The sequence below is a fragment of the Arabidopsis lyrata genome (assembly GCF_000004255.2).
Source record: "Arabidopsis lyrata subsp. lyrata unplaced genomic scaffold ARALYscaffold_1, whole genome shotgun sequence".
NCBI lineage: Eukaryota > Viridiplantae > Streptophyta > Magnoliopsida > Brassicales > Brassicaceae > Arabidopsis > Arabidopsis lyrata.
The window spans coordinates 12,940,702-12,950,536 of record NW_003302555.1 but is presented as its reverse complement, the minus strand read 5'-3'; the positions used below and the strand labels follow the sequence as shown (position 1 = coordinate 12,950,536).

Below are 9,835 nucleotides of genomic sequence, written 5' to 3'. Positions count from 1 at the left end.
CCTAAAACCATGAAATTTTGATATTTGTATTTTTTAACTACGAAATTTCGGGAATATCACTTAAAATCACACAAATTATTTTAAATCCATTACTTAAAATGTTTTCAATAACAATGGATTTGATTGTACATTTTTAAAATTACTAATCCAGTAATACTTAATTTTAGATGATTTTTAAAAATTCATGTTGGAATAACATAAGATTTTTTATTTAGTATTTTTGTTAGATTTTCTACAGAATTGGCTCTATTTGGTTCTATTTTGTACTTTCATCAGATTTTTCTTTTTTCTCATTGCCATTTTTCAATTATTACTGTTTTTTTTCTTGTGGGCAATTCTTTTTTTTTGGCAAAGCGATTATTATTGTTTTGTATGTTAAATTACCGGGTTTTCCAATAACTAATACAACAAACATATTTGTAGCTAATGAATTTTCCAAAGTTGTAAAGGAAAAAATGTTTTTATAATTTAACAAGAGGTAATAATTAATAGTATATGTTTTAAGAAATTTCATTACACTATTAAAGATTCCAATGATTTAAACATATGTTAGAATGTAAATTTTATATCACACACTAAACTTCTATTTGCTCTAAGAAGAACCCTATGCTAGTGAAGCGTTGACTCTGAAAAGAAGCAAGTCCCACGTGTCATTGAAACCTAGAAGGCGCGTGGAGAAAAATGTTAAGCTAAAGTAAGTTCTTTAAGCAAGTTTTGCATTGGTAAATTACAACTAAAGAATCCATTAAAACTAACCCAACCTTAGATCTTCATAGTTTAAAACATTTTTTTTTGTGATCGGTTTACGACTTTTACATATCAGAATATTTCATATCTTCTTTCTTTTGTTATAATATTTTTTTCACTTCATATTCTTTGATATTTGTGTTTACAATTTACAAAATGATTTTGTTTAAGTTACTAAAGGTTTTGGTTTATATTTACGTTTGTGTTTACATATACATTTAAATATTGGATCTGGTTGGTGACACAAAACAATAAAAAAAAATAGTAGTGAGTAATATCAAAATAACTAAAAAGTAGAAACAGTAAAAAGTAGCGGTAAGCGACAATAGTAACTACTATTTTAGTATTCAAACTTTAAACCGATAAACACATACCACAACCGTAAAATTAATGAATACATCTTAAAAGTATTAAATTTTTAAAATTTTCTAAATATTCCAAATATATAATTGTAATTGTAAATAAAGTGGATTTTGTTTAATTTGTTCTAAAGAAAAACACTGTTATTATAAATGAGGTTCAGTTTCTCTAAGAAAAAACTGACTCCACTATGACTTATCAACCTTTAAAATCTCATGCCTGAACTACCTTAATTATCATCACAACAGGAAATTACTAAAGCGGCGACTTTGTTGATTGTGGTAGTTGGCTAGTTGCATTGTGTCGAGAATCACCTCACGTGATGTTATCTATTTTTAATTGCACATATAACTTATTTAATAGGGGAAATTGTTGTTTCACTGTGTTCAGAAAACTCAGGAGTTAGGAGTGAGAACATGTCTTTGATTTCAGACTGTTTGATAATCAATGGCTAAGGAAGATTTCTAAAATCTAAGAGATACACAATTGAAAATGGTATAGTTGATTTTTAAAATATTCTCTACAATCGGTAGGTCGAACAGTACTCCAGACAGAAAATCGGACCGACCACGGTGTCTAACGTAGGAGCATTAGTAATGCTAGGTTTCTTTGACTAACGATAAAGAAAAAACAAACGAGAAAAAAAAAAAGATCAAGAAAAAACAAACATTTTTACGTGTCCTATATTTCATGAGTCATGACTCATGACGTTCATACATTTTTTTTTTTGGTTTAAATGACGTTCATACATCATTTTCATGTTTGTCTATTTCTTCACAAGAAAAACGAAGTCTTGAACTTTGAAGCGAAGCATTGAATATCATTTTACATATTTATGACTAAAAACTAACTATACATTTCAATCATCTTTGCAAAAGAAAAGATTTAAACCAAAAAAAAAACTAGAACAAATATTCCTAAAGTCACAAGCATAAATATGATACGTAACCGACTCAAGTCTACCAAACATTTCATGGCAAACTCTGCAAAACTGTTTATCCGAAAAATATAAATACAGAACTACCATACCAGAGCACATTTATCCACTTAATTATATACGTAAATCATATATATAGCTCTTGAAGAAACATCTATGGCCAAATTTTAGACGACTTATTAGTAACTATATATATTAAAAAACCATTTCTCCGAAAAAAAAAAAAAAAAAACATTTCTCCAATCACATTATTTGGTTAACACTGCTATTTTGTTCCATATCAAAAAAAAAACTACACCATACAAAGACAATGGAAACCAAAAGAAAAAAAATCAATTATGGTTATGTGATAACAGAAGGCCCATATCCATTAAGAACCAGCTATTAACCGGTCCATTCAACTAATTGAGTAATTCTAACTGTTTTTGACAAATAAACACGTGGAGAACACGAGGAATTAAAATAAGTAAAACACCACAACATGTCGCGTACCAAGCTGCCACATCACTGTTTCGTTAACACGTGGCTTAATTTGGTGCAATAGAGACCCACCGTAGCTGGCGCTTTATACTTTACCAAAGGTGCGACGTACCAGATAACACCACCTCTCCACTTTCAAAAATTAAAAAGCATCTAATTTAGGAAAAAAACAATAATTAGTCGAATAATGAAGGACTAATTTTTAGTTTTAAGGAAATAAAGTAAGCACACACACGTTAGAGAGAAAGACCGTTCCAGATTGCCACGTCATCGTCTCCTCGGAACGAATTTCTGCAAAACCTGAAACGTGCACTCTCTCTTTCTCGCTCCTCTCTTCATTCGTTTCTCTCTCGATTTGAAGAGAGAAAAAATTCGTTCGATTTCGTTTTTTTCCTGGAAAATTTTGGAATCGTTGTTGAGTCTCTACCGTGTTGTGGTCAACCATGAATATCTTTAGATTTGCTGGCGATATGAGTCACTTGATCAGTGTCTTAATCCTTCTTCTCAAAATCTACGCGACGAAATCTTGCGCTGGTGAGTTCTCTCTTTCATGAAATGTGTTGTTATATTTTGAAGACGAGCTCGTAGAAGAAACAATCGCATTTGCTTTGACCTTTTGTTTTCGTTTTCCATAGCTTCCAAATGCAATCTTATTTGAATCGTATTGAGCTTTTATGATCGATTTCGAGGCGAATCCGAGTTGGTAATTTGAAATTTCAAGTCAAAATCAGTTGTGAAATCTCAATCTTAGAAACTATAATGGATTTTCTACTAAACGAGTGAGATCTCTCTCGCCTAAATTGCATTAGGTTTAATGGAAAATGCTTGTAGATGCTCATGATTTTCTCATACATTGTGCAGCTTCTAACATTGTTTCTGTTGACTTTTGGATTTGATGGCTAGGAATTTCTCTCAAGACTCAAGAGCTATATGCGCTTGTGTTCTTGACTCGGTACTTGGATCTGTTTACGGATTATGTATCTCTGTACAACAGCGTGATGAAGATTGTCTTCATTGCTAGCTCTTTGGCTATCGTTTGGTGTATGCGTAGGCATCCTCTTGTGCGGAGGTCATACGATAAGGACCTGGATACATTTCGTCATCAATATGTTGTGTTAGCATGTTTTGTTCTGGCACTTATCCTGAATGAAAAATTCACTTTTCAAGAGGTATTTTCATATGAATTTCACATTGCTTTTGTATTTTTAGGTTGTAGAGACTAGGAAAGCGAATACTTGTTGATAGAAGACATGCATATGGTGTGTAATCTTGTTTTTGGTTTTTTCATTCATTTGGTGCATTTGGTTCCTTCTTCTTATATCATTTGGATTTGGTAACTATCTTGGCTAGTGTAGAATAGAATATCGTCTATGTAAATGAATCGAACATAACTCCTTCCAGAACCAATTAGGAGTCCGGCTTTTATAGTTTTATTTTAGCTTGTTTAAACGTTGCACTACATATGTAGCCTCTCAGTATCTCGCTGTTTGTTTTCAGAAGCTCATTGAATGTCAAACTGTTGCATCGTGAAAGGTTTGTTTGCTTGCATTAATGGAATCTTCTGTGTCCTACCTACCTATGTTCCATAAGGTGCCCATGGATTAGTGTCATCTGTATCTCGCTGTTACTTTTCTGGCCAAAGTGTTCTTTGATTAAGTTTTCATAAGAAACTGTAGTAACTCCTTATATGCACTTCACCAAGATCTTTTACCCTTACTACCTTCATATGTATTTTTCCAATATATGCTCTTGGTAAAAATTTCATCTTTGCAACTGCCTTCACCCTGAACTGTATTCTTAAATATTTTTGCAGCATTGTGGCCTGTCTGTGTATAGTGCCAGAATCATAGTGCAATAAGTTAATTCTGTTAATTCCAAACCATTTCAGGTGTTCTGGGCGTTTTCTATCTACTTAGAGGCAGTTGCTATCCTTCCCCAGTTGGTTCTGCTACAGAGAAGTGGGAATGTCGACAATTTGACTGGGCAATATGTTGTTTTTCTCGGGTACGTAATTCTATCCAGACATATGCGCTTACTTACTTGATCTCCACTGGCTTTTAATGGGATCTTGTTTTGGAACTCGATGTTGATATAGCATGAGTACTACCTACCTGCATTCTCTGTTGGGTTTGTTTTTAGAATTGGTTTATCTTATTGATATACTGTGTCGTTCACAGCTCTTGTTAACTTGATCGATATCAATGAGAATCGCTCTCCAGTGTCAGTGTGGCGTTTAAAAATCAGTGCATACTTCTAAAATCTAGACATTGTTTTTCCATCTAATCTGTATCCGTCTGGAAATTGAGCTGAACCATATTCTTTTAAATAAAGGAAATTAGAATGGTTTAGGCTTGCTATGCATTTGGTTCTGATGCATACCTTTGTGTCCAGTATACAATATCTCAATGTGCAAACTTGAGTAAGTATTCTGTATGCACTCACATGGGCAATGATTAACATGCAGGGCGTATCGTGGACTCTATATCATCAACTGGATCTATCGCTATTTCACAGAAGATCATTTCACTAGATGGATTGGTAATGTTTCAACAAAGAAGCACTAATTACATTTTAACCATTTGTTTTTCCTCAGTGCTAATGTTATACGTATTTGCATTTTCCAGCTTGTGTGTCCGGTCTTGTCCAAACAGCTCTCTACGCGGATTTCTTCTACTACTACTACATAAGGTAAAGTACCCTCACCAGTCTGAATAAATATTCTCTTAAACCTTTTATAGCCACTGATCATGTTACTGACTTTGGATCCGCTTCGATTTTGTTTTAGCTGGAAAACCAACACCAAACTTAAGCTTCCGGCTTGAAAAGAACCCGAATTTTTTTGCAATAGTATCAATATCCAGGAAGTTACAGTTACCGAAAAGAGAGACATGGTTAATATTTGGTTTCTCCCTCTTTCTAACAATGAGTTGAAATTGAATGATGCAGGATTGTTGTTTAAAATGTTCCTTTTTTAGTCTTTTAATGCACATTGTAACTTTCCCAACGATTTTAGACCTTGAGAAGAGGCTTAGTTTTATCAAAACTAGTCTTAATAGATAACACACAAACTCTGTTTCTTTTGTGCGAGTGTTTTGTTCAAAACTGTAGCTCGGATCAGAGCAAAGTTAACAATGTGTCTTCAAAACTTAAACCAAGTCTTCTTGATTGTGTTTCACTTTCTTGGTCTTCTTCTTGTGCTCTCGTGTCTTCTTGCTTCTTAACTCATCTTTCTCTTCACCTTCAGAGACGACCTTTTCTCTACTGCGTTTCTCTTTCTTTGACTTCTTTGTTTTGACAGGAGCCTTCTCAATCTCGTCTTCATTCTCCTCATCGTCTTCACCCTCAAAGACTATTTCTCTACTGCGTTTCTCTTTCTTTGACTTCTTTCTTTTCACAGGAGCCTCCTCTGTTTCATCATCTTCCTGGTCCATGATCGTCATCTTCTCCTCTGTCGCAGCCTCAACCACTGTGTTTGCTTCAGCTGTCTCTGCTTCAACCACAAAACCAATCATCTTAAAAACATACTAACAAAGGAATACAAACATAGATGCGATTTGTCAACTGCAATAGAAAACAAACCTTCTCCAGAAAAGCCTGAGTCGAATACAAGACCTGTAAGATGCTGCTTCAAGAAAACCTGCAATAAAACAATGATAAATAAGTAACACTCCACTTCACCAAAAAAATACTAGTTGCATGTTGAAGAGCATACCGCAGAAATGAGATGGCGTGTCTTCACGTCAAAAACCCGTAAATATCGGTCCAAGCCTGAAAAATTCAATAAAAACACACACAAATGAGACTGTTGAACAATCTAATAAAACAACACACATGAGATTGTTGTAACGGTATATGGAGGTTGAAATTGCAACAACAAATCTTACCGCAAGAAGCTATCACTTGATGCTGTGGATGTCTAACCACAGATCTTATGCTTCCAGAGCATTTTCCTAAAAAGCTTCCCAACAGCTTTCCTGCAACAGATATGATTGGTTAATTATTTGTTCAGTAAGCAACATATTTTATGCTCATTTGTAGAGAGAATCAATGAACCTGTTCGTATATCAAAGGAAGCGAGGTCAGCAGAAGCATTCCCGACATAGATAGTATGACCGTCTGGGTCTTCCGCGATTGCTGTAATGGCGGTCTCACGGAAATCAAAGGACAGGACCGGTCTACGTTGAGTAGAAATGTCATAAAGACGGACCTATCTCCAGCACAGGCAAATTGTGAGTGATCAGGACAAGATTCAAACTGACAAGTGATACTAAAGGTATTAACCTGGTGAGACTTGGTTCCCGTGACAAATTTACGGTGATCATCGTTGCTCAAGAACGTAGCACTAGTGAACCAGGTAGGCGTGAAGATTCCGAGATTGTCCTTAGGAGGCTGCACCAAACAGAGATTGATTGGAAGAGACAGCAAAGGCTTAGTTAGTCCATCAAAGAAACTGAGAGGCTTTGAAAGGCATAAAGATGAGAAAGCAACTCACGGATTTCGCGCTCCAGATCTTAGTACATTGTTCAAGATCCCATATATTGGCCTCAACCCGTTTCCTGCATCAGACATTCATTTCAGTATTGTAACAGCCAACCCGAGATATAACAAAATGATCCGCAAAGATAAGCAAATCAATTCAGTTCTCAACTACTAACCCTCCAAATAAGCTGAAGTTTTCGCTCCCATCCACTTTACCAACCAATATTTCACCAGAACCACATGCTTTCCAAGTTTTAGGAGAAGCATCATCCGTGGAATCACCATGTGAATCTGGAAATTTAACTGATCTGAGGCTCACATCTCCCTTTTTCGTGCATGTAAGCAATGTGCAAGATCTAATAACACCAAGTTTTATTTAGAAACGTCAATGGCAACAAAACATACAAAACATAATTCACTGGGAATTTCGAAGAATCAGTGTAAAGTTATATACCTTTCTGCCTGATCATCTATCTTTTTTCTGAATAAATGCAGGGCAGAAATTTCGTTATCCTCAGGGGAACAACCATCATCACCAAAAACAGAGTATGAAAAGTGAAGATCACCATTACAAGGATTAAGAACCTCAACCTATGGAAAGGATAGAAATGAACAAAATGATTGGATAAATGTTAGCTAGGCTACGGAGATAAATGTATTACACAAATACACATAGCTTAAAGTAAGGAAAACTTACATTGCCATCTTTTCTTGCAACAGCCAAAAGCTGCAATTGAAATAAATAAACAAGTTAAGAGTTTGCCATTTTGACTAGAAAACTAAAAAGGAAAGGCAAAATACGTGAAGCCAAAGGAAAGGCCTTCTCAAATTTGAGGATACATTCACCAAATTATAAATGTTACCACAGAATTAGTAACACATGAGTCAGAGATTATGAAATTGAAGCATAGATGCAAACGAAATGATAACATATTACCGAGAAGTTCTCAATCACTACTAAACGAAAGCCAAAACTCATAGTTCAAAATACCAAGCAAAACAATAGACTCAAACTCTTAATGAAACAAGGAATACAATGGAAACCTCAAATTTGACTCAGGATTAACATAATTATTATATCGAGGACCAAGAATCACAAGTTCAAATCCTATAAGCTAAATTCAAATAATCAGCAGTAGAAATCAAACTTAGCTTCAACCATAGCTTAACAACATAAACATGAAAAAGAATGAAACTTTACCGGATTCCTTAACCGGTCATCAATGGAAGCAGCAAGAACAGTCCTAGATGCATTCATCTCTCCCCATGTGTTCACTACAGTCGGAGTACCTCTCTCTTTACCACGAGCTTCAGTCACTGCACATCAACATTGAAAAATCTATCAGAAAAAAAAACAAAACTTCCCACCAAGTAAAAACAGAGAGAGAGAGAGAGAGAGAGAGAGAGAGAGAGAGAGAGAAGTGGGAACCTTTGATTAAGCCGAGAGAGTCAAAGGTTAAAGCACGGATCGGTGGGCAACCGAGATTCTCCGGAGGGATGACTCGAGGCATTTTATATCGCCGCCGTAATTTACTCCGAGACTACGACGACGGAGAAGAGAAGAGAAACCCTTTTTAAAACCCTACGCTTTGATTTTGGACACCGCTTTTGTGGCATCCCTTCTAAACCGGATGCAAAATTAAAATCAATTCGGGTTACCTGAACCGGGACAATTCATAAATACTTGGTTGTGTTGTGACTCTTTATAATTTGAATTCAATTTTCTTGTAAACAAATGCTAATCTCTACTAGTAGTATTTTTGAAATACATTTTGTATTTGGATAGAGTCAAAATATATAGAAATTGTGAATATAATATTCCATATTTAATAATATAGATATTTAGAAGAGTTGGTTAAGATTTAATATTATAATTCTCTTATCATCGTTGTTTGTTTTTATTGCTTTGAATAATCATATAATACATAAAAAAATTCTTAAATCAAATTTTTTTCTGCATATATTGTAATTCGAAATTTTAAAAACATACATATATTGTTCAATGTCCCACATAGGCTCAAATATTTAGAGAATGATTAAGAGTCATATTATAAATACGATCAACATGAATCCAAATCTAAATGAGCATGAACTTTAACTTAACAAGAACCCAAATTTAAAATTATGTATATGGGCTATTAATTAATATTACCCATGATAATTATGTGTTTTCTTAATTTGTGTGTAGAAAAATCTTAAATCACTAGTGACTATACACATTTTAATTTTACAATACTTTTCCACTTTTTGTGCCAATCAGGATTTTTTGTTTCCTCTTTTTTTTTTTTGATAATCCAGTATCCAGACCACACAGTGATCTGACTAGCCCGTCTCCATTTTATTTATATTAAACCATATACAAATGTATTATCGCCTCATTATCTCTCGTGAAATTTATATATTAAACCATTGTTAAAAATGTAGCGCCGTCATTTTTTGTCAGCGCCGTCATTTTTTATCAGCGCCGATATTGTGTCACATCAATTTTTTTTTTATTAAACCATGTTAAAAATGTAGCACCGTCGTTTTTTTGTTAGCACCGTCATCGTGTCACATAAAATTCGTATATTAAACCATGTTAAAAATGTAGCGCCGTCATTGTGTCACATAAAAGAATAATTAATAGCCAAATAAAACACTGGAAATAAGAAAATAACAGAGAGAAGGTTTGTTGCAAAATAGCCATGGACCCACGTTGTCAGAAAAGTGAAATACCAACATTATCTTTTGCTTGTTACAAGAACAACGATATGCGAGAAAGTTTCGTGAGATAAATAAAATGGAGACATTATTATTTTATTACATCATTTATAATTTAAATCATTGAGTGAT

At 34.3% G+C, this 9,835-nt stretch overlaps 2 protein-coding genes across 2 annotated transcripts; one reads left to right on the top strand and one right to left on the bottom strand.

Moving 5' to 3' along the window:
* Positions 1 to 2,663: 2,663 nt before the first annotated feature.
* LOC9326870 (ER lumen protein-retaining receptor A) lies at positions 2,664 to 5,604 on the top strand. The gene is made up of 6 exons (XM_002893511.2): positions 2,664 to 3,058; positions 3,428 to 3,693; positions 4,413 to 4,528; positions 4,989 to 5,062; positions 5,149 to 5,212; positions 5,310 to 5,604. The coding sequence occupies exons 1-6, from the start codon at positions 2,968 to 2,970 to the stop codon at positions 5,344 to 5,346; spliced, it is 648 nt and encodes a 215-aa protein (XP_002893557.1). The 5' UTR covers positions 2,664 to 2,967; the 3' UTR covers positions 5,347 to 5,604.
* On the bottom strand, positions 5,557 to 8,618 carry LOC9326869 (WD repeat-containing protein 74). Its single transcript, XM_002890761.2, has 12 exons — positions 8,433 to 8,618; positions 8,205 to 8,320; positions 7,701 to 7,730; positions 7,458 to 7,594; positions 7,180 to 7,359; positions 7,017 to 7,080; positions 6,806 to 6,913; positions 6,578 to 6,731; positions 6,409 to 6,498; positions 6,237 to 6,292; positions 6,104 to 6,161; positions 5,557 to 6,011 (listed from the first exon to the last, which is right to left on the bottom strand). The coding sequence occupies exons 1-12, from the start codon at positions 8,512 to 8,514 to the stop codon at positions 5,671 to 5,673; spliced, it is 1,416 nt and encodes a 471-aa protein (XP_002890807.1). The 5' UTR covers positions 8,515 to 8,618; the 3' UTR covers positions 5,557 to 5,670.
* Between the last annotated feature and the right edge of the window lie 1,217 nt (positions 8,619 to 9,835).

Bases quoted from the DNA above. Each gene is read 5' to 3' on its own strand.
- LOC9326870 (XM_002893511.2), top strand. From the start codon at position 2,968: ATGAATATCTTTAGATTTGCTGGCGATATGAGTCACTTGATCAGTGTC. The intron at 3,694-4,412 runs GTATTTTCATAT...AAACCATTTCAG, and splicing joins AAAAATTCACTTTTCAAGAG to GTGTTCTGGGCGTTTTCTAT. The intron at 5,213-5,309 runs GTAAAGTACCCT...ATTTTGTTTTAG, and splicing joins TTCTACTACTACTACATAAG to CTGGAAAACCAACACCAAAC.
- LOC9326869 (XM_002890761.2), bottom strand. From the start codon at position 8,514: ATGCCTCGAGTCATCCCTCCGGAGAATCTCGGTTGCCCACCGATCCGT. The intron at 7,360-7,457 runs GTATATAACTTT...TGGTGTTATTAG, and splicing joins ATAGATGATCAGGCAGAAAG to ATCTTGCACATTGCTTACAT. The intron at 6,012-6,103 runs GTTTGTTTTCTA...TGGTTGAAGCAG, and splicing joins CTCAGGCTTTTCTGGAGAAG to AGACAGCTGAAGCAAACACA.